Source organism: Phascolarctos cinereus, unplaced genomic scaffold (assembly GCF_003287225.1).
Source record: "Phascolarctos cinereus isolate Bilbo 61053 unplaced genomic scaffold, phaCin_HiC Scaffold_5;HRSCAF=322, whole genome shotgun sequence".
NCBI lineage: Eukaryota > Metazoa > Chordata > Mammalia > Diprotodontia > Phascolarctidae > Phascolarctos > Phascolarctos cinereus.
Window position 1 is genome coordinate 271,115,551 of NW_027555958.1, and position 22,891 is coordinate 271,138,441.

Here is a 22,891-nt window from a genome sequence, read left to right on the forward strand (position 1 = left end):
CAGCTAGCAACCCGCCTGGCACCACCCACCGCGTCAGGCCCCCGAGGCCCGCCCTCCCCCTCCTCTGTCCCTTCCGATTGGCCAAAGCCAGGGCCCAGCTCTGGAGATCTCGGAATTCACTGGATGGCTCTGCCGTCCATTGGGGGACCAAGGGGGCGGGAGAGGCACGCAGAGGGGGAGGCTCTGCGATTGGTCGAGGAGGAAGAGGCGTGGCCCCGGGCTAGAGGGGGCGGGGCGGGGCGGGGCGTGGAGAGGGTCACTGTTGGAGGGGGTGGGAACCAAAGCGGGAGAGTGTGGTGACCTGTGGGGCCAAGGGGTCAGAGGGAAAATTCGGGGTAAAAAAAGGAAAAAGGAATAAGACGGGAGGCGTGAGGTAGATGTGGGGAGAGGGAAGTTAAGAAGGAAAGGTTAGAGAATTTGGACTGGGAGACCTTAAAAGGGCGAGGAATCTGGGAGAGGGGATGTTGGAGGGAGGGTCTTAGAAGATGAGGCTGGGGGGACCCAAGAAGTACACTTAAGCAACTGGTTTCAGGCAGAGTTGCTGTGCTGCCTTTGTTCAGGGGAAGAAAATCCAACGAAGACTTCTCCATCAGGGGGCCAAAAGGACTGACAGGCATTCTGATTCTTCACCCAGCCAAATTAGGAAACTGTTTTTTAAAAACTTTTTTTTCTTTAACAGAAGCATATCTGGGTATTTTAAGTTAGATTTTAGTTTATGGCCAGAGTTGCAGAATTAAAAGACAAAAGTACAGAACTGTTCAGAGAAGCCAAAGTAGCTAATACCACTAAAGGAGGTGTTATTAACCTTTTTTGTCAGGCAAATCTGGTGAAGCCTGTGTGACCCCTTTTCTCAATGTTTTTAAATGCATATAATAAAATACATAGGATTACAAAAGGAACCAATTATATTCAAAGTTAGCAAAACTGAACCCTTCGAAATCTGCTCTCAAATCTAGGGTACAAATCTATGGTCTGGTTTTCCTCTTATTTCACACCACTAATTTTTACTTGAAAGGTTCCCATCTTTTTCACCCCAATAACCAACTCCCTTGTAACAAAGGATACAAGAGTAAAAAAAGTATTTCAGGATTACCAACCCACACATCAGAGCCCAACAGCATATGAAATACCCCATTCTCATAATCCCCCACTAATGCAGAAAAGGAGATACATTTTTCTTCTTTGTAACCAAGCTTGGTTAATCTTATCAAAGTATTGCTTTGTTGTCCGTTCTTCCCACTAGTACATGGTAATTGTGCATATTGTTTTCCTGGTTCTGTTTACCAAAGTAAGCTTGAGTTCATGTTTTTTTATGCTTCTCTCTATATAGTTTCTTATGATCACTAAGTATTTTCCAGTGCATAGTAAGTATTTAATTAAATGCTTATTGATTTGACTCTTGTTGCATATATTCCATTACATTCATGAGCCACAATTTATTTAGCTATTCAGCAGCTCATGAGCACCTACTTTGTTTTTTCCGTTACTACTACAAAAAAAAATGCTGCCATTAATATTTTGGTGTATATGTGCATCACATAACCTTAATAATAATTTGCAAAGTACCATATATATCTTACTTATCTTCACAAAAAGCCTACGAGGTAAGCACTATGGCGTCTTCTGATCTCCATTTTACAGATGAAGAAAACGGAAGCTCAGGGAGTTCATGACTTGCCCATTGTCATACAGTTAATTGGATGAAGCAGATACATGATCTTAATGTTAGACCAGTAGAATGACCATCATAGACCAAGGACTGCACATTAAGAAAGAAGTTTCAGCTCTATGTAAATATCCAATAGTGTTTATTAAGAAAGTGTAAACAACCAGCACCCTTCACAAGTTCCACAGAGATGGGATGCTCCCTCCAGGGCTCTCCCCAACCCTCACAGTTTTAAACAATTTATGGCAAGAGTAAGTATGGCCAAAAAGTAGAGAGACGCTGAACAGAAGACCAACACAACAATAAAAAAAAAAGTGTCAGAAAACAGCAGGCTAGACCACAAGACGTAACCTTGACCCAGAGTCCACTCCTTCAACAGGACGCTTGTAAAATCTCCATTGCCTGGGAGTGAGGAAGGTGGTTGCAGATATCATAATTATCATGTAGCAAGGAATACTTTCAGCAGAATGGCAAGGCATTTAAAAATATAATTTTCAGGAGAAACACACACACACATACACACATCCCAGGATAAAAAACAAAGGGATTACTTAAGAGTTTCTAAATCACAGAGGGCAAAACTGCCTGGACCTCTCTTGCTCTAAGAGGCACTGATCCAGCAGTTGGCGAGTGGCCCTGCCTGGCTAGGGCTTTGGTAGTATTCAGGGCCAAAAAGCAGAGGGCCAGTGTTTCTGGAAGCACCTTTGCAACCTGCTCTCAAGCACCATAGGAATCCAAATACAAATGAGCAGGCCAAAGCTAGAGGAGAAATGGGGAAGGAAAGGACGACAAAGCAATGGGTAACATTCCTTCAAATGTCAGCCACTGCATTTCAAAAGAAGCTAAGACCCACCCAATTTCAAATGATCTAGAAATTACAGTAGCTCAGGCCAAAGCCCTGTGGCCTGTTATCTCAAACTGTGGATAGATTTCTATGTTCTCTCACTAAAGGACCTTAAAACATAGCCAAAGGCCATCTGGGACTACATACAACTCCTCTACCCCACCTATTCAGGGATCTTTAGCCTGCAATGTGACTCAGAGTTGAGTTGTCAGTGTGAAAGATACGAAGAAAGCATCTGCTGGACCTCACAGAATGGACTGCCCAGAGGGAAATCAACCAAAGGATTATCGCCCCAGGTTCTATGGGATATATGATCATACAAGGATGATTCTCTCCTCTTCAAACCCTTTTGATCATTAAGGAGTGAAGACAAACAAGCACTTCCTGTGAGGACTGAAGGCCTTTTTTTCTGCTTAATGAGTTCTTTACAATGCTCCACCTGAAACAGTGTGCACCTGAATGCTTAAATTGCTAAAACAGCACACTGTCAGATGGAGCCAGAAAGGGCCTGATTGAATGTTTAGAGCCATACTTAAATTGGCTAAGGGGTCTGAAGACTCACTAACCACGAGCCTGCCGAGGGTAAGCTCTGGGGACAACTCACAAACTGTCTGTAGGATGAGTATAGCCCAAGAAAGCCAAGCTTCCTAACCACCACCACCTTACCAAACTCCCCTTTCCCAAAGTCAGGAAGGCCCAGCAACGTGGTCTAGGATCCACCCTCTCTTCTAAGGCTACAAGGTATTGTTAAACAGAGTTCTTAACTGCTGGAGAGGGACCAGAGCTCCTTCTGGTGCTAGAGCACCTATGTCACTCACATTCTGGTACTAGCAATGATCAGGGTCCCAAAATAATCCTGATCAACTTAACTAGTGGCCTAATTCTTTAAAAGTTCCATGGAAAATTACACACACATAAGGCATGTATGACTCTGAAATAGGAAACCAGCTCTACTACAGGGAAACAAACACTAATGGTGGAAAGACGGCTTTTGAGAAGGGATCAAATCTGCTCATTCTTCCTATAGTGTTTCAGGAAGGTTCAGCATTGATCAGAAACTTCTTGGTTTTATTCTTTCTGAATGCTCTGGAAATAATACGTGGGGCATTCCCTATGTATTTAAAATAATTTCCCTTTTCCTGTTGATGATCAAAAAACCCAAGATGAACACTGGTACTTTCTGTTTCTAACTCGGACACTGGATATTACAGTAGCCTGCTTAGTTAGTGTAGGGTTGCCATTACTGGGAATTGGTTTGGAGGTAGTGAGTGTTCCCCCAGAGGAAGGATACAGACACAGCAAACAGGGATGATGACTGGGATGATGAGATAACACAAGAGTGGAAATTACACTTTGGGGGCCCCCAGAAGTGCCCACGAGCACATGTGTGATAATACAAGATAAGAAGGAAGCCAACAGACAGTCAAAGGCAGACAGATGTGCAGTGTCCTCAAGACAAGGAAGACAAGGGGCAGTGCCCCAGCCTCAAATGTTGGCCATTCATGCATTTAAAAAGGCGAAGGCAGATAGTTCTGGACTAGGAGCCTCACGGGAGGTAGCTTCTCGGGATGATATCCATGGAGCCTCAGAACGTGACGCTAACTGGAGCAGCTCTTCTTTAGCAGCCCCAGTCACAACCACGCCTGTGTGAGCCACCAACTCCATGCCAGCAAACAGAGAGCAAGTACCAGCTGTAGGGGTAGAAAGGCTGCTTTCAGAGTTGGTGTCTGGTTTCAATCTGCCGTTTGTAGTGTTAGTGCCTGACAAGTCTTGGCTAGATCCAGGCCCCTGCTCACCTGAAACTGCCAATCTGGTTTCAGCCTCCTCCATGCTTCTTCCACCAGGAGCCATGTCTCCCTGTGCTGAGATAGGAGGTATTTCCTGGTGTGATGAGGATGCTGGGGCTGTGCCCCTGGGCAGGGAAGAGGATGAACTCACTGGCTGAAGGAATGACTCCCCTCCAGCAAATGGAGAAACATCCGTCAGGAGATCAGCTGGGCAGAGAGAGGGGCGAGATGCACCAGTACCAGCCTGAGATGGGGGTCTTTTGTGAGTGGGATGATTTCGGCACAGGGCCTCAAAGTGCCTCAAGATCTGGGAAGCAGGGAGAGAAAGCAGAAGTCAGTGCTCTGTGGTTTAAAGAAATATGAATTATGGTCCCAAGGAGAGTAGAACGAGCAGATTAATCATTCCTCACATTTATCTGGTTGTTTCTATTTGCCACATTCATTACTGCCACCTCTGGGTGCTTTGATTAGAGGGTTGGGTTAGCAGATCTAACAAATAACAACAGCAACAATAATAATAAACGCCTTTTCACTCACACCTTTAAACAAGAGATGTACGTGAGGACACGTTGGTCTCTCTGCGTGGGATGAGTAACCGCAAAGATGCTGCCTCCACAATGCCCCTAGAAAAAGCAGCTCTCCTATACCCAAGCCCGATAGCCTTCTTATGCCTGTAGGGTGAACTAAATTGGGGCACTACCTACCTTGGTTGCCTTGTTGGTCACAGGGCCAGGGCTCCCCCCACTAAGCTGCTGCAGCTTTGGTTGAATGATAAAGAAGATATGGTCCTGGGAAAGCAGGTCTGAGCACATGAGGGAGAAGATGGCACACATGGCTCTCTGAGGAGAGGATAAACGAAGGTCAGCCACACACTTCCCAACCTTCTCCAAGTCTCTGCCAAACATGCCTCAGGCCCATGGGCACCTGGAGCACCTTTCATTGTCTCCTCCTCTGGGCGGCAGAGACACTTCCAGAGTCAGCCAGGTTTTGAGCTTGCCTATCTCCCTTCCAGGTTTTTCTTCCTCATCTAAGTGGGTGGGGAGGGCCCAGGATAATCTTCCTCCTCCTCCTCCTTCTCTACATTCCCAGCCTTCCAGTCCTAATCCCATCAGGTTAATTCCTTAGTTCCCAGGACTTTCCAAATGGTAACGAATCAAGAAGTTTCCAGCAGGGGCTATTGGACAACTCTCCAACTCCTAATGTTCTCTCCAACTGCTCAGTTTTTTTGGTGGTGGGAGAGTAACAGAGCTAAGGACAAACAGGAATGCTCAGCAAAGACTCTACTTTTATCACGATGAATTATAGCAATCAAAACTATCAGCATTCTGATTGGTAAAGGAGCTGTATGAGGTCTGGGGACAGGTGAGGGTCAAAAACACATGGGAGGGAACATCTGGGTGGCCAGCATTGACAAGTAGGTGGCGCAATGGATAGTTCACTGGGCCTGGACTCAGGAAGACGTGAGTTCAAATCCAGCCTCAGACATATACTAGCGGCGTGACCCTGGACAAGTCACATAACCTCTGTCTGCCTCAATTTCCTCACCTATAAAATGGGGATCATAATAGAACTCACTTCACAGGGCTGTTATGAGGATCATATGAGATAATATTTGTAAAGCACAGAGTACAACACCTGGCATCGAGTAGGCACTTAATAAGTATCCTTATTCCCTTTCTTTCCCCCCCCCCCAATCCCTCTCACCATCTGAACACATTCATTGGGTCTTCCAAGTTCCCGGTTCAAGAGTTCCAGGACTGCTTCACAGTTGAGCAGCCCACACCTACAGAAGAATTAAATGGTGTAGTTGAAAAAGATCTAGCAAAGGAGACTCAGGGGTGCGAGGTGGGCTAGGGACACAGACCAAAGAGGGGACCAAGAGAAAGGCATCTTCAGCCTGGTGAAAGCCAGCACTGGGAGGCAATATGACTAAGGCTCTGACACTGGCCTAGAAAAAGCTTTAAAGCTCCCTGGGCATGACACGTTGTCAAGCGAAGGAAAGCGGCATATTCAACACAGGCGGGTAAGGGGCTGGGAATGGAAAGAGACTCCAGAGTATTAACTACAGAAGAATGATGGAGCTCAGCCCAGGCTTAGGCTCCAATTGGTCTTATGCTTCCAAAAGGACAGGAGTATCTCCCCTATTTCCTCTCCACCTCCCTCTAAGAATTGGACAGGTCCCCAGCACAAGAGAAGCAGCAACGAGCAGAGAGAAGGTATGAGCGGCTCACTCTTTGATGAAATGCTGCACCTCCTCTCGAGTCAGAAAGACCCGAGGCCCCTGGGTCACGGTGCTCACAAGGCTCATCTCTTGTAGACAGTCACTCAATGGCACAGCCTCTACCCTGTCAGACAGCACAGCTCCGTGTAAATTTTTCCCCAGAAAAAGAAAAAGGTAGGTATGAAAAGGCTGAGTGAGAACTTTACAGTGGCTGGGGTTACTGGAAGGGAAAGGCTGAGGAGTCCAAACTCATCCCCTTATCATCACCAAGTGACTTTATGGGGCACTTGGTTACGTGGCTATTTGGACCCCATCTTAAACTCCGACCCTTATTTCCTAACCCAACTGGATGTACATTAGCAAAATAAAATCAAGGCAGTGGAACACAGAATGAAGTCAGACACATACAGCCAATGAGCTAATGTACTTCTTAGGAGTGTGGGTTGTAGGCAGGCAGGGGTAGTCACTGGAAAGTAACAATAATGGGTATGAAGGGGGAGTCCAGGCAGGAGTTAGAAGGGGATCGTCTTCTCTTTCTCCTTCCTATTATCTTCCTTTAGTGGACAAATTTGGGAGAAGTGAACTAGAACCAAAATCCAATTTTAGGTCCCAGAAGGATCCCAATGTCAGTGGTCAGTTGGTTGGAAAGAAAAGGTGCAGATTGAGCAGATTCTTTATTTTATTTTAATGTTGGGAGACATTCTTTTTATTGTTTGTGTTGTCATTCTTTTCTTCCTAAAGATTCACCCCCACCCCCACACATACCCTCCCTGTTCCCACAATATAACAAATTAGTATAGTCAAACAAAACAAATCAACATATTGCCCACGTCTGAAAATATGTTTCATTCCACTCCTACAGTCCACCACCCCTTTGTTGGGCAAAGGGAGATGTGCCTCTGCAGGTGCATTTCCTGCAGAGAACAGAAAAACAACTAAGATGGCAGTGGCTTAGACCACTAATCCCTGCCTAGGAATAGAAGGGAAACATGACAACGACTGTCCTGGCGTCCCTTGTGCTGCAGCAGCTCAGCCTTCCCAGATCCTCACCGATGGCTCACCTTTCTGTTACGTCACCCATCTCCCGGCTGGCTCCCGAGTGGCTGTCGCTGTCGGATTTGCTGCCAGAGTTGGAGGCTCTGCTGAGTTCCCCATTCTCCTGAGATGAGTTCTGGGAGCTGGGGTCACTGTCCATCTCCTCCCAGCCGCCCCCCGCCTGCCCAGGCTGGTGCCTCACTGCAGAAATGGGGATGTCAGATAAGCCCCACAAAGAGCCTGTGTCCTTCCCAAGTCACCCGCTCCTCAGCTCTATGGGGACTCCATCCATCGGAGACTCCACGGGAGTAGCCATAAAGGGCAGAGCCCCTGAGGAGAAGGGTCTGTGTTGATCTGCTGGATTCAAGTCAATTCAATATAACAAAGATTTATTAAAGCATCTGTTGTGTACGAGGCACAGAGTACAGCAGCTGGCTCTGCTCAAAGGCCTAAAGATGCCATGTTTCTATTTTGCCAAAGCAGACCAAAGAGGAAGCGTGGCTCAAAAGGACAGAAGACAGAAGGGCAATTGCAAGGCTAGGAGCTGAAGTTTAGGTACCCACTGATGCTCTATGCAACCCTGACATGTCACTGACCTTCAATGGCAGTCTTCTCATCTCTACAAATGGGGCTAATGGCAGTAACCTTTACAGAAAACAGCTAAAGGAAAAGACTGGGAAGACTTCTGCAGATTCATTCTGCAAAGAGCTAAGTGATGAAAACAGCTGAGATGCACAAGGTGAGACAGAACACCGGAGAAATCAGGCTAAGAACCTTTGAGATATGAGATTCCCCAGCACTCCTCACTCACCGAGGGCTTCTAAACTTCTTCCACTCTCGACCCCTCCAGCGACCCACAGTTTAAGAAGTGCTGTACTAACCTACGAGATTAGCCACAGCCAGGCCAATACAAAGGGAAACTCAGAGAAAAGATTCTACTTCTACCACTTCTTTACTCTTCCCTGAACTACAAAGCTATTTCTTTACTCCCTACCCTCACCCCAGAGAGTATTATATGCTTTAGCTAGGAAAGGCAATGTTTTGTCTCTGATCCTATAGTCTTCTGGTCCCAGGAGCAAAGAAAAGTCTACCTGATCACAACAACCAGGAGCCAAACCTAGATTCTCTTCCCCTTAACTGTGGTTCTCCTTAAGCCTACTCATTGATGGGTGGCAAGAAAATCAAATAGGAAGGAGGACAAGCCTCTGTGCGGTCATACCTCGGATACTCTGGCTGGGCCCAGGTGGCAGTTTCCTAGGAGCAAAGTGACCTTGGCCAGCAGAGGGTGCTACTACAGGCTGGTAGGTATCTTCTCTCAGCACCTGGCTCTGGATAGTGGGACTCTCATGGCCAGGCAGCACAACATTAGCCACCACCTCAGCAGCCTTCTGGATGGTGGTGAAAAGAGCTTCACCAGCAAAGCCTGTGCCAGAGGAGAGAAGAGATTATCACAGCCTGTTCCAAATCTCCAAGTTACAGTTTTGACTTAAGAGAGGGATAAGGAATACAGCAAGAAGGTCAAGCAGAAAAACGCCCCAGCCTGAAAATCGGGGCACTAACTTCTAGTACCTGTTCTGCCTCAAATTAAAGTGTCACTTGAGCACATTAAGCTTCTGTTTCCTCGAGGATAAAGCAAGATGACAGGTATGAAAACACTTTGAAAAGTTAAAGACGTTATACAAATTTAAGGTACTACATTATTAGCAAAGCACAGACAGGGGAAAGAAAAAAAGAATAGGAAAAAACGAGATAGAGAAAGAAGTGAAAACATCTTCCCTGATTAGAATTTCCTGGGTGAGCAATTCCCTGCAAGTCACTGAACCTCTTACTCTCAGCTGCCTGAGGGGCTAGAGCACATGATCCCTAAAGGCCCCTTCCACTGAACATTAGTAGCAAACTGCTTTACATATAACATCTCATTTAATCCCACTGAATCCTACTATTACTAACCCCCACTTCGATAAGGAAACAGAGGCTCAGTGTTTATGTGGCTTGCCTGTGGTCCATCACCCAGCTAGTAAGTTTCTAAGGCAGGATTTGAATCCAGGCCTCTAGTCCGACACTCTATCCTACCAAAAAAAAAAAAGACAAAAGAACTGCTGAGGGGAAGGACAGCAGAGGATCATTTTGATTGTCTCAGATGTTATTTACTGGAAGTCAAGCCTCAAGTTTCCTCCTCTGGCCAACCTATGGCCCAGCTCTCAACTTTCTCAAACTCAGGCCAAGGCTACAGTGCCCATACCCTGAGCTTGGCTCTAAAGTTTCATACCAGCATTGCTAAGTCCTCATCCTTTAGCCCCATAAACCCTGCTCCAGGAAAACCAAGAACTCCCAGCTTTTTTTTTTTTAGCCCAACTCTGATATAGCGCTTGAAGTTTTGCAAATAAAGTCTTCCCAACCTTATTTCCTTTAGACCCTCCAGCAGCCCAGCTACCCCATCCTCAGACGGATAGACCAGTATGTGCAGTAAGAGAAGACCCTGAACTAAGAACACTGGAAATGGAGTCCCACAGCCACTACTCACCAGAGCTCCCCCTGTCCTTGGTGTAGCCAAAACCTTGGAGGGTGCTGTAGGAACCGGACTGGGATCCCATACCTCGGGAGAAAGAAAAATACCTCAAGCTGGAAGTGAGGCTGGTCTCGCTAAGGAGCAGTTCCACATTCCTTGGGCAGAGAAACTCCAGGGGGAAGGGAACAAAGAGAAAAGAGAGTTTTTCTCCATTTTGACCCAGCAAGTACTGACTTAAAAGGGCCCAATGCTAAAAAGGACTGGAAATTGACTCAGTGAGAAAGGAAGTATCTGCTTTACCTGTTGAAGGAAGAGACCTAGGAGACTGGTTGGAAGACAATGGCAACAAAGTATCAGAAAACAAAGCACTTGCCAAGTCCTAGAAGACAATGGAAAATATGTTAGAGTCCCACTCTCTGTACTCTGCCCTCCTGAGAGGGGTCTGCTGAGTGCTCTAAATCCCCCAGCCCCAGCAAGATGCTAAAACGGCCTCACTAAACAAACAATAAGGAACAGAAATTCTCTCCCTGAGACCCAGGAAGCAGAACCTCGAACCCACTCTCATTCTTTGGGTGAGCAAGAAAATGAAAACAGGAGACCAATTCCCAGGCATGAACCCCGTACTGATTCTCTCTAAATTCAGAGTGCCCAATGGGCAAGGCACCCTTGTTATAGCCTAATCCAGAAGGAGGCCCCTTTGTTTGATATTGCTTGGATTTAACCCTAGCTTTAAGACTCACCTGGGCAGCCACTCGGACCTTCTGATACAAGCTGTTTCCATGAAGAGGATCTGGGAGACCACCAAATACTGGACAATAAAGAGGACAGGGAGTAGAAAAAAAAGTATGAGGCTCTGAACTCAGATACCATTTACTCCCAAATATACAGAATAATTTCTTCATTCTGTACATTTAGAAATGGCTCTCCATACATGAGTGCTAGATTACCCCCAAAATGCCCTACTTCCCACATCCCTCAATTGCTTCCCCAGAGTCACTGCCTCCTGGTCACTCTGTCCCCTTCTCTAGGACTTCTTCTTCCCCTCAAGCACTTGAATGTCTCTCCAGGGTAGTCTCCAGAGAGATTTTCCTCAAAGCCTCCATATCTTGCCCTGAAATGTCACCTTTCCAGTAACATCATGAAGAAGAGATCAAAAGAAAATGAGCTGCCACTGATGAAAGACAGATGTAAGAGAGATGAAAGGACAGACCCCAGGTCTGAAAAGGTTGCAAAATTTTGTATTCAATTACTCAAAAGAATTCAGACTTTTTTTTTTCCTGGGGATTTTCAGGAAACAGAGAGCTAACTATCTATGCCTGGTTGAAAAGAGGTCCAGATCAAAGGCACTAGGTGACTTTTTGCAGGGCCTTATCATTTCACTCTTTCATTCACAGTGCATCTGGCTAGAGTGGTCAGCAGAAATGATGCCCATTCCTGGGACATATTCCCAGGGACATTCTACTGATTAAGAGCCTTTAAAATTGCTCAAAGACAATACTTTCCTTTAGCTCCTGTCACTATTTTTCATTCCCCTCTTCCCATGAGGACAAGCAGAAGTTCAACTAGCTCTGAGTATAGGCAAATAACATGAAAAAACTGAAGAGAACCAAGGTCAGGAGCCACGAGTTGAAGGCCCAATTCCAGAACCTCCTGTCTCTTTGCTCAAAATAATGTAAGTTCTCCCTTCCCCTAGCTCCTGAGTGGGCTTCCTCTTAATCAGGGACTGTCCCTCAACAGCCATTCGAAGGACTGGAGAATCATTCAATTTCTCCTTCGATTGGCTCTGGGAACAGTCCCCACCAGAGTAGACAAGGCCCAAGCCAGGCTAAGGACCTGGGATCCATATCCCATGAAGGAGCTCAGACCTTCTCCATCCTGAAACTAAAGTTTTATTGCCTTCCCTACCACTCTAGGACCTAGATTTCTGTGAAATTACAATTTCCTAATTAATGATAGGAAAGGGCCAAATTCCAAACTAAAACTGACAGAAAAAGGAAACTGAATATTCTAACTGAACCCTCCCCTCTTTTCTCTATAATCCCCCAACAGGGACTAGTGTTAAAATTCCCAGATACCTGCTGCTTCCTGGATGAAGGAAGAATTGCGTTTGAGTGCAAGCAGAAAGGATGAAGAGCCATGGCTACACATGTAGAGCAAGATTTTCAGTGCCTGGGAAGAGAGAAGACACCAGGTGAAAGACCACATTGGGCTGCAATGCAGACAACAATGATACATACCCAATGCTCGGGAAAGCCCCCTACGCTACCCTACCCTATACACACATCCTGGTACGGTATCCATGCCACTGTCCTCTTACTTCTCCTAGGACCATTCTGGAAACTGGATCCTGTCTAAGCTCGGGCCTGGCTTGTCTGACTCAATCAGGGCCCTGGGAACCAGCCTAGGGTCCCCACCCTTCCTCTCTCCTGCTTACCTTGAGTTTAACATGGCAGGAGTTGCTCTGTAAGCGGTTCAGGAGGTACTCCAACAGACACTGGCTGCTTCCCACTGACTCATGAGAGATTTCTGGGAGGCAATCATGTTAGGGAAAGGACAGACTCCAGATTACACTGAAGGGGAGGGGAAAATTGAGCGTTCTCACTACAACCTCCTATTTTTTTCTATAATTGTTTCTTTTGAGGAAAAACTGCAATAATTTAAGTTTAGCTGAAGAATCATCAAACAGCCTTCTTCTGTCTTCCCAGGCCCATTACCCAACCACCTCAATGTGCCTCTTAAATAATCCAATAATCCGACAGGTAATCCCATCAAAAGCCATAGTTCTTTCATGGCCTGTCCCAAAACCTGCTGTTCTTGCCTTCTTGGGAAAAGGATACTAGCAATGTCTTCGAACAGGTAGCCAGGACATGGGACATCATCATCAGACGTTCCTTTCATCAGAATTGGGAGCTAGATGAGAACAAGAGAATTCCCCTCCATTGGCAATCTTTTCACACAGGGACATCCCTATATCTATGTCTGTTCTTTAGGTATAGTTCCTTCCATGCATGGATGGTCTTGTCACCCTAGAAAATGTGACCTGGATACTAGCTCTAACAGGCTGGTGCTGCTAATGGGGCATTTAGCCCCAAATTTATGTTCACACTTTTTCAATATGCCAGTGAAACAGGTTTGTTGGGGATGCCACTGATGGCTGGGAGAGTTAGCGGTGAATAAGGAAATGTTGTTCCAGCATTCAGCTTTCCAAGCAAACAGGTGGATTCCTGTGTTTGGAACAAGGTAACCCATAGGTCATAGCTTCCCTGGCAATTAAAGAGATTTAACTTTAAGGTATTATCATACATCTATTGATTTAGCAAAAATAAATTAGAAAAACAAAGTCCAATACTGGCTGTGCTGTAGGAAAATTAGTGTACTTATTTCTTATTTACTTACATACATGTTTATATACATTTATATACATTTCATGGTTTCAGAAAAATGTGGCAATATGTCACAGAAGATACAAAAAGGCTTCTATCCTTTGTCCTTTGACCTGGTTCAAAGCTGTTCAGAGCAGTACTATTTACAATAGTAGAAACAACTCAAACTGTCCAAGAATAGTGTAATGGCGGAACACATAATTGGCACTTAAATGGGCCGTAACACTCTCTTGATGTTAAAATGACAAGGATATGAAATATTAAGTGAAAAAAAGAAACATTAGGTCAGACGTACAACTACATAAAGGCAAGTATGTGTATTATCAAAGATTTACAGAGAATCTGGAATGAGCTAAATAATCTAGGGCTGAGTCACTATCAGGCTTCTCCCCCCCCAATATAAAGTTAGGGATGCCTCAGAAAGACAACAAGGAAGACAGAAGCTTGCTGGCTCACTCTAACCTTCACTCTAGATTATATTAAGATAGACCCCAGTCTGCATCAGCAAAATTGTCCAGATGGAACTAAAGCTTGGACAAGCCCATTCCTAGGTTTAGTGTCTTACTTCTTCCAACATCTTTCACCCTTCTACGTTCCTGACCTAGAACCTAAATCAATTCTGAAGGCTGGTACTGCCCTATAGTAGCAATGATATCACTAGGCATGCTGGTTTTGACAGGGAGGAGGGACTGAATAATGCCCACTGCCAACAGAAATGGTGCAAAGGGTCAACCACCTGACATTGACTCAGAGCTGTAATCTTACTGCAGAAATCACCAATATCATTTCCTTTTAGAAATTATTATGATTTTCTGAACAGGAAGGTAATATAACCTTCATTCAAAAAAGCTGTAAAAGAACTCAAAAGAACTTTTTAATAATTGTGGTAAAGCCTGGTTGGTGGCCACAGAAGCCAAGGACTAGAAAGTAAAAAAGAGTTGGGATCCCATTGTGTGTGCGTATTGTGGAGAAGAAAGAGGGGAGTGAAGAGAGGGGAGAGTGAAGAGAAGCTGTATTAGAAAATTACAGATCTCGGCCCCTATTTCTTAATATTATGTTCCTGTCATTCCTTCCCTATCAACTGCCATACAATTTAGGAATGAGAAGGGAGTGGCAAGAGTGGACAGCACCACCTAGGGAAGTAAGAGACTATTAGATAGAAAGTGAGGAGAGGATGAGGATGAAGTGACCACTCGGGGAAGATTCCAGATAGGTTTCTTCCTTATCTCAAACAAGGAGTTCTTAATAGCCCAAGGTCCATGAACTTTAAAAAATATATTGATAATATTTTTAGATATTCTGATAACTATATTTCAACATAATCAGTACAGCAGTAAACCTTAACAGAGAAGAGGTCAGACTCTGCTTAGGCAGCACGGAAACCTGGTTTTCTTCTAATCCTAGTTAAAATCCTACCTTCTGCAAGGTACCTTCCCTCTGAGACTATCACCAATTTATTCTGTATATAACTTGTTTGCACATAATTGTTCCTATACTGTCTCTTCCTCATTAGATTTTAAGCTTCTTGAGAGCAAGGGCTGCTTTTTGCCTTTCTTTGTATCACCAGTGCCTAAACAAAGTATCTGGCACATAGCAGGCGAATATTAAATGTTTGTTGACTTGGTAAAGTCTATGGGCTTCTTTCTCGCAGTAATTTTAAATGCATAACCTTTTCTCTGTGTGTTTGGTGAAGCCTATGGACCCCCTTCTAAGAATAATGCCTTTAAATACATAAAATGGGATTATAAAGGAAACCAATTACATTGAAAAATACAGTTATCGGAATATTTTAGAAAGCAAAACAAGTTCATAGTTCCGAGGATATTAAGAATCCCTGGCTTGAGAAAAACAGTCTTGGTTGAGGCGAGAGAAGATGACACAAAAAAAGAGGAGGAAGGAACTGCTCAGAGGAGGGTTCTAAGCCTGGATAAGAAGGAAGGAAGACGACACGGATCCGTAGAATGGGGATCCTGTGAGGAGACACAGACTAGGAGGGAGGGAACCACACTTCCGGGAGAGCTGTGGGCATGGGCAAGGGGAGATTAGGGAATCAGGAGGAGAGGACTCTGACATTAGAGCTTTGCTTGGGCAACTGGGGTGGGAGGGTGGAGAGGAAAAGAAAGAGTAAGAGGACGTGGAGGATCACAGGACCACAGAGCTGGGGCCAGAGGGCATTCTGAGGTCCTTGTAGCCCAACCCTCCCATTTTGCAGGGGAGGAAAACTGAGGCCCAGATGTTCTTGACACGTGCAAGCGCAGCCGGAATGGGGGTGGAAAGGGGAGGAGACCTACGGAGGGGAGGCCTGGGCCGCCAGAGGCGGCTAGGGAAGGCACGAGAGGAAGGAGACGGAGGCCGTGGGAGGCTCGGGGCCCTGCCTGGAGTTCTCCCTGAGAACGGGAGGTCAGGCGAGCTCTGACCGGGTAAACGGCTCCGGTCGGAGGCGAGGGCGGCGCAGAGGCCTCAGCTTCTGAGTATCCTGAGTATCGGGCGGACTCATAGGACTGATCAGAGGGGCTCGGGTCCAGCCTGGTACTCACTCGGTGTAAGAAGCTCAGCCGGTCCCGGAGCTGCGGAGCAGCCATGATCCCCGGACGCCCTCACCAGCCGGCTCCGACTTCCGCCAATCACCGTATCGGAGAGGGCACTGTGGGCCAATCGCTCGCGGTGGGGCGGAGCCCCGAGGACGTCCTTAATAAACAAATTGATCTAGAACCAATCCGAAGTCGGAGAACGGAAACAGACGAGGGTTACGAACCAATGGCAAGACTCTGAGAGAATCGAGTAAATCCGTCAGGGAAGAGAGTGATGGTAATGGCGGGGAGGGTAGGGGGCAATTATTATTAAACCAATAAGAGGGCTCACCTAAAGTTAAAGACAGGCGTTCCACCCAATCAGCAGTGAACGGAAGCCGGAAATAGGAGGATCCAAGATGGCAGTGTGCTGGTGGGAGAGGACGAGCTTCTCATGTCAGGGACCGGAGCAGTGTGGAGCCGAGTGCGAAGCCGGATACGGAGCTTTCCGGAGAGGCTGGCGACCTGTGGGGTCGAGGTGAGAGGGTCCCTTCTGGGGATTCCGGGCCGGAGCGCGGAGGCCCTTCCGTTTCAGGACATGTTGCAGATCTCAGTCTCTGTCTCTCCCTCCCTTCCAGGCCGCGGCGTATGGGAAGTGTGTCCAGGCCGCCACGGCTTCCGGCGGGGACCTGAGGAGGAACCTTTGTGCCAAGGAGTTTGAGGCCCTGCGGAATTGCTTCGTGGCAGTTGTACGTATGGCTTCCCGGCCCCTCCCCGTTCCTGACCCCGGCTCCCGCAGGTTCCGCCGCCTTACCTGGGCGCTAAGGCCCGGGGCGGAGGGGGGAGACGGTACAGCATTAGATATTGAAAGGGGACCCGAAGAGATCATTTATTCCAGTCCCCTGCATCAGACGCCAGTCTCCGCTACAGCACCCCGAAAAGTCCTAGACTCCTGAAGATCTCTGCTAGGGAGAACTCACTACCTTTCCAAGGGGGATGGAACGTGCTAGAACTGTGTGTTGCATATACTTCTGTTGGGGTGTTAGGAGATGTAAGGGACTGTACTTTCGAGACTCCACTCCTTGCTCGTGCGAACCCTTCTTGGATTATCTCAACTCTTCCCCTACTCCCCTCCCCCCAAGACCAGCTCCAATGCCCACGGCTGAATCATCCCTTTTTGCACTCCTGTGGCACTGATTCTATTCTGTCTTGTAGTTATTTCCGCTGTCAGTAACATCTTATTAATGGATTGTAGAGCAGAGACTTTTGTTTTTTTGCTTCTTGTTATCTTTATCATTGACAGTGTCCTGAACATAGCTGGTGTGCAGGCTTGTTTGGAAGAAAGGACTAAATTTCTTCCTGTTTTCAAGGAGATTAATGTAAAGGATCATAGAACCATAGATCTGGAGCTAGAAAGGACCTGAACGACTTCCCAATCCAGCCTTCTTATTGTACAAGTGACTGAAACCTAAGGAGGTTAAGTGGCTTGCCTAAGTTACCCTAGTAGTAAACAGTCAGAGGCAGCATATGACCCTCTATAGTGCCCTGCTTCCAAAGGACCAGCACTGTACCAGTACAAATGACTAGAAGCCTGTACATCCAGACAAAGCTGTATTGGGGATTTTAAAGGCTGCTGAAGCAATGAATCCTTGAGAAAATCCTGGACTGGGACTTAGTAAATGGAATGTAATTCCTTACTGCTAAGTAATCCTCTGTTGCTTATCTGTGGAGTGAGTTTTTGGATGACACAGTTTCCAGAATGAATAAACAAATAAGTTAGCATAACAGTGTAATGGAGGTTAAGTCTTCTTTCTGGTCTTGGACTGCTATTAACTCTACTCAAGAAATGCTTAAAACAGGAAAGGCTTATAAGTGCATATTGACAACCACTTAACATATGAAACAGTAACCTATAAGTCTTGTTAGATTCTCCCAGGAGATTGATACTTAAAATATCAAAACATAAGACATTTTGCAGGATTACTGAATAGCAGTGTTACATTAACTCCTCACTGTCCAAATTAATTCTTTTTGAATCTATGTGTTATTGGGTAGTGAAGCCTGCATGTTAGATTTTTAATAAAATGGAATGTTCAGTTTTGGTTACCTTTAAAACTTGTAGATATACTGCATTATGCCCAGGGAATATTTATTTAAATATATAAAAGGCCTGTAAAGAATTGCTGTGGGTAAAAAAAAAAATCAAGACACTATGGCCAGTTTCAAGTTGAGTCTCTCCAAATTTTGGCTATCCTCTAGTAACAGATGCATAGACCATCACTATCCTGAAAATGAAGCCTTTATTGCCCTTCAAGCATCAAGACCTCAGTGGACAAGAGTTACGTGATTATTATACACGAAAGTGATTTTTGGCAGTTACAGCCACACATGGTTAAACTGGAACGAATGCTTTTAAACTACATATAACATTTCAGTTGAACATAAGGGATACTTTCTTAAACACCTGGATAATCAAAGTATGAATGCTCTACTGAAAGAGTTTATATAATAGCAATTAAAAAGCAAAATCAAGAAATCCAGATAGCCTGTGCCCTTGCTGAAGGCCACACACTGCCTGTACTACTGAAGAGCTTAGTTTTTCTCTCATCCAGTAAGTCTATCCTTCATTGATTGCTTTTTCATTATTTCATTATTTATTTCTGAAAACAGCTTTGCTGTTTTGGGTTAGCAACCCTTTTTTGGTGGTGGGTAAAGAAGGGGGAAAGGAAGAGGAGGAATGTCCTTCTGCCTAGTTACTTAGCACTGGAAAAGGCTTGGTGAGAAAGGGAAGGTGAAATCTTAATTTCAGAAATGAATTATTTAACCTATCTCCATCAACGAGAAAAGCTTAACATTAAGTATGCCATCCTGGCAAAAATTATATTGCCGTGCCCCCATAAATAGTGTTGTGCTTTAATTTTTCCTAGTATGAACCACTGATCTATCCATATTTTAACAGGTTCCCTTTATGACCAAAGGCAGATAGATAGGTAGATATAAATGGTTGGGGTTAGGAGATATAAGCTATAGATATGCTATAGACCAAAACTAATGAGAATATGAGAGAACAAACTCAGGACCTTGGCTAGGGCACCATAATCAAACTAGGGGTTATAGGCAAACTTGATGAATGGATCCATTTATCTTTTTATTATGGCAAGGTGGGCAGTTGGCAAATTCTTCCTCTTCCCAACAGTGCTTGGTTTCCTATATTTTCATAACAGAATGTTATATTTAATATTAAAGCAATCCATTGACACCAAATACTTTTTATCATTTCAGGCCAAGAAGACCTTGAACTGAGGCATTAGGATGGACTTTGAATCATTGGAATTTACCTTCCACTTGGTGCCGCCCATCAGCATGAAGTCAGATTTTACCTACAGCACCGAGGCAGTGAACACCTGAAGCTCTTAGAAGTGAAACAAAAGGATTTTTTTGGTTTGTTTTAAGGATGTGCATGAGCACACTTGCACACACTCATACACATATACACATATTATGTATATGCACACATACACACATAAAAGCCTAACAGAATTAGCCAAGATGGTGGTAGGGGTTATTTTGCAAACTTGTGTAAATAAAGATTGTATAAATAAAGATTTTGGTTAGAGTGGGATCTAATTTAATTAAAAATAAAGTCTGAGTTTAAATTTAGCTGTATAAGTATATATTGTGGCTTGACTTTTCTGAGACTGAGTACCATGCCCATAGAAAATTTAACAGCTCTCAAGAAACAAGAGCACTGGTAAGTCTCCCATTCCTATACAAGGACATGAAAAACAAAAGAAAAGTATTAGCCTTAGCCCTATAAAATAAGCCCTAGTTTTTGTGTTTTAAATTTTATTATGAGCTTGAATGTTAAACATGAACATTTCAATGTACAAAAGAGGATTATATTTGAGATGGAATTCTTTGTTAGTTTTTTAAAGAGTGTATTTAGTTTAACATAAGAAGAATGTGTAGGGCAGTTTTTCCCCTTCTGAACTAACTTTTTTGTATTTAAAAAAGTTTTTCTGATGATCTTTGCTTCTTTTGCATCACTATCACTGCTCATCAACTCTTCCTCCTCCCTGCCCACATCAGAAGCCCTTGCAACAAATTAGTATGGTTAAGGAAAACTAATACAGTGGCCATGGCTGAAAATGTATAACTCATCATATACATTGATTCCATCACCTATCATCTGCCAGATGTTGGGAAGCATGATTGGTCATTGCATTAATTAGAGTTCTAGTCTTTCAGAGCTGTTTTCCTTTACATTATTATGGTCACTATATATATTGTTTTGGTTCTCACTTCCATCTGCATAATTCAAGTGTTATCAGGTATCTGACATTTCTTACAATACAGTACTATCTCCTTTCACTTATACATAGTTTGTATAACCATTTACCATTATGCTTTTTTGCAGCTTAACCAATGGACTTCAATAAGTCGACCCTAAGAAAAAATTACCTTTGCCTCCATAAAAACACCCACGCTCCCACTTTTGCCTATTAAAGAATTTTCATTTCTTTGCTCACCTCAGATCTAACAGATAGTTGTCTGGCTTTTACCTCCACTAAAAACTTTATATCTCCATGAAACCCTGGCTTACCTCTCTCAGCCAAGTTACTGTAATTCAGTCAGGAAAGGCTGAGGACTGGCAGGTAGATAGTAGGAAAGACATGGAAGGATGGAGGACTTGACGTGTCTGTGTGGATGCCTGGGGAAGAAGAGAGGTGTTCGATGTTTCCAACTATATTCCTCTTCAGAATACTTCCTTCTAAATACTGTCCTGTTTCTTCCTGTGGTAAGAATGGTATTTATTTTGCTTTGGCTGCAGGTAGTTTCCCTTTAAGATGAAAAGGAGGTACCTAGGTAGTACAGGAGATAGAGTGCTAGGCCTGGTGTCAGGAAGAGAGTTCAAATTTGGACCCAGATGCTCTGACCTGGCAAGTCACTTAACTTCTGTCTGCCTCAGTTTCCTCAGCTGTAAAATGAAGATGATAATAGCTTCTACCTTCCAGGATTGTCATGAGGATCATATGTGATCATATTTGTAAAGAACTTAGTACACTGTAGGTATTCAATAACTGTGTTCCCTTCCCCTTTCCTTCCTTGGAAATGGTTGGTCTGGAAGACTACAGGTATGAAAAGCCCAGTCTATGGCATCTGTACCAAAAAGGTTTAGTTGTTGAATTCCCTATTGGGATACCCTTCTGACTGTTGCCATGTTGAATGCAAAAGTGGAGGAGAAATGAGTATATTTGCTTTAGGAATTACATTCTTTTTTCAGCATACAGTTTTATTGCATTTTATGGTCCGCAAGTGCATTGTGCTAATAATAATAGCTAGCATTATACGGCCCTTTACAAACACCTCATTTGATCCTCACTACAACCCTAAGAAGTATACACTATTGTTATCCCCAATTTACAACTATTAAGTGTATGAAGTGGGATTTTCCTTACTCCAAGTCCAGTACTTTCAACTATGCCACCTAGCTGTTTCTAAATCTCTCATCTGAATCATTGGACTAGCCCAAATTAGGCCAGGCCTAGACTATGTGGCATTTGTCAGCAGACTTAGATTGAACTTCATGGCAAATATAGGGGATGGACAATGTGGGAAAAAGCACATTGGATGACTACATGGCCAGGTATGGGAGTTGGGTACCCTATGGCTGCAGCTGCGTTAGGCATATTTGAGGAAGGAGGTGGCCTGACCCTGTAGAACTAGCCCAATGGATGTTGGGACCTTGGGAGGGAGAATAAAAAGAGAGAATCAGTATTCCCTTGCTTTTGCTAAGGGATGTAGAAAAGCTGGATTACCAACATAAAGAAAATGAAAAACTCATTGCATGGTCATGAACTGAGATATGAAAGAAAACATTTTTGGTTTTTAAGGATCATGCCTTCAGGGAGGCAGTGATGTGTGTGGTTAACAAATTTAGTAACTTCTCAGGTTAAAAAAGGTTAGGCTGATGAGGATGAAGACCAAGGACAGGTAAGAAGCACTGATGAGATTAAAACTAAGAAGGACGACAACAGGAACCAAGACATCCTCTAGTAAGAATGCCTTACTACTAACTCCCAGGATGTTAATCTACTTCCTCTTCTGCAGAGTTGAAGGTGACCTTCAGCACCAAGAAAATTGAAACATTGTAAGAGAAATGGAAAAGAAATGGTTCATTAGAAAAATGGTTAATGGATGTGTGACCTAATGACACTAATATAGAGATTCTTTCAGCTTTGGCTTAGGGAGTTTACAGAGGATTTGTTAGTACCAAGTCAGCTAAATAAGAAGTCCCAAAGGAGGCTGTCCTTTGCCCCCTTTTTAGATGAAAAGAGGAATTAGTTAAAAAGGAGAGTCCTCAAAGTTTTAAAAACAAATGTTAAAAACTTTTTACATGTAACTGGGGAAAAATGAAAGCTAAAAAATATCATTATTAAAAAATAAACAAAAATTAAAAAAGGAGAGACCTATATACTTGGACCCACAAACATGAATCCCCTCTGCAGCCAGTTCCCCAATGGGGAGAACAGGAATGGGAGGGCGCTGGGTGAAAATCCAAAAATTGATAGCTACTGCTTCAACAGATGTTCATCTGAGTGGCAGGCTTTAGCTATGGGTATGCCCTACTCTTTTTCTGCCCCCCCCATAGCAGTTATGTGGCAAACAGGGCTGTCTATAAAAATGGGCACTCTGGGGATGATGGAAGGAAGCACTGTACCCTGTTCTCAGGGAGAGGGTGAAAATACTCCCATAAAGAACTCTGGGTGTGGTTCTTAAAATGAAGTTTACAAGATAATTTCTTTAGTCTATAGGGACGTTAGTAAAATTTTATCAAGACATCTAGGATCGTGACAGAGGGATTCATCTGTCCCACTCAAACATGGAAAATCTGAAACCCCTGGCCCACTTGTTCAAAGCCATCTAAGATTTTGT

At 44.3% G+C, this 22,891-nt stretch overlaps 2 protein-coding genes across 6 annotated transcripts; one reads left to right on the forward strand and one right to left on the reverse strand.

The window, feature by feature from the left end:
* Positions 1-1,791: 1,791 nt before the first annotated feature.
* On the reverse strand, positions 1,792-16,213 carry TEPSIN (TEPSIN adaptor related protein complex 4 accessory protein). 5 transcript variants are annotated; one of them, XM_021000847.2, is made up of 14 exons: positions 15,983-16,208; positions 12,900-12,972; positions 12,497-12,588; positions 12,138-12,231; positions 10,803-10,870; positions 10,363-10,441; positions 10,078-10,149; positions 8,773-8,976; positions 7,580-7,754; positions 6,529-6,642; positions 6,002-6,080; positions 5,002-5,136; positions 4,307-4,604; positions 1,792-4,201 (listed from the first exon to the last, which is right to left on the reverse strand). In XM_021000847.2, the coding sequence occupies exons 1-14, from the start codon at positions 16,025-16,027 to the stop codon at positions 4,011-4,013; spliced, it is 1,719 nt and encodes a 572-aa protein (XP_020856506.1). In that variant the 5' UTR covers positions 16,028-16,208; the 3' UTR covers positions 1,792-4,010. The 5 variants fall into 5 exon arrangements, with proteins under 5 accessions (XP_020856506.1, XP_020856504.1, XP_020856507.1 ...); XM_021000845.2 differs by having other exon boundaries at positions 1,792-4,604; positions 15,983-16,213; XM_021000848.2 differs by lacking the exons at positions 12,497-12,588; positions 12,900-12,972 and having other exon boundaries at positions 1,792-4,604; positions 15,983-16,213.
* A 142-nt stretch (positions 16,214-16,355) lies between these two features.
* NDUFAF8 (NADH:ubiquinone oxidoreductase complex assembly factor 8) lies at positions 16,356-19,615 on the forward strand. Its single transcript, XM_078155860.1, has 3 exons — positions 16,356-16,493; positions 16,594-16,704; positions 19,238-19,615. The coding sequence occupies exons 1-3, from the start codon at positions 16,410-16,412 to the stop codon at positions 19,256-19,258; spliced, it is 216 nt and encodes a 71-aa protein (XP_078011986.1). The 5' UTR covers positions 16,356-16,409; the 3' UTR covers positions 19,259-19,615.
* The last annotated feature ends 3,276 nt before the right edge of the window (positions 19,616-22,891 follow it).

What these genes read in the sequence shown, in the direction of transcription:
- TEPSIN (XM_021000845.2), bottom strand. Translation starts at nt 16,027, where the DNA reads ATGGCTGCTCCGCAGCTCCGGGACCGGCTGAGCTTCTTACACCGA. An exon ending in CCTGCCATGTTAAACTCAAG is followed by an intron (nt 12,232 to 12,496) that starts GTAAGCAGGAGA and finishes CTCTCTTCCCAG; the next exon opens with GCACTGAAAATCTTGCTCTA. An exon ending in CAAGGACAGGGGGAGCTCTG is followed by an intron (nt 8,977 to 10,077) that starts GTGAGTAGTGGC and finishes CCTCTGGCACAG; the next exon opens with GCTTTGCTGGTGAAGCTCTT.
- NDUFAF8 (XM_078155860.1), top strand. Translation starts at nt 16,410, where the DNA reads ATGTCAGGGACCGGAGCAGTGTGGAGCCGAGTGCGAAGCCGGATACGG. An exon ending in TGGCGACCTGTGGGGTCGAG is followed by an intron (nt 16,494 to 16,593) that starts GTGAGAGGGTCC and finishes CCTCCCTTCCAG; the next exon opens with GCCGCGGCGTATGGGAAGTG. An exon ending in GGAATTGCTTCGTGGCAGTT is followed by an intron (nt 16,705 to 19,237) that starts GTACGTATGGCT and finishes TTATCATTTCAG; the next exon opens with GCCAAGAAGACCTTGAACTG.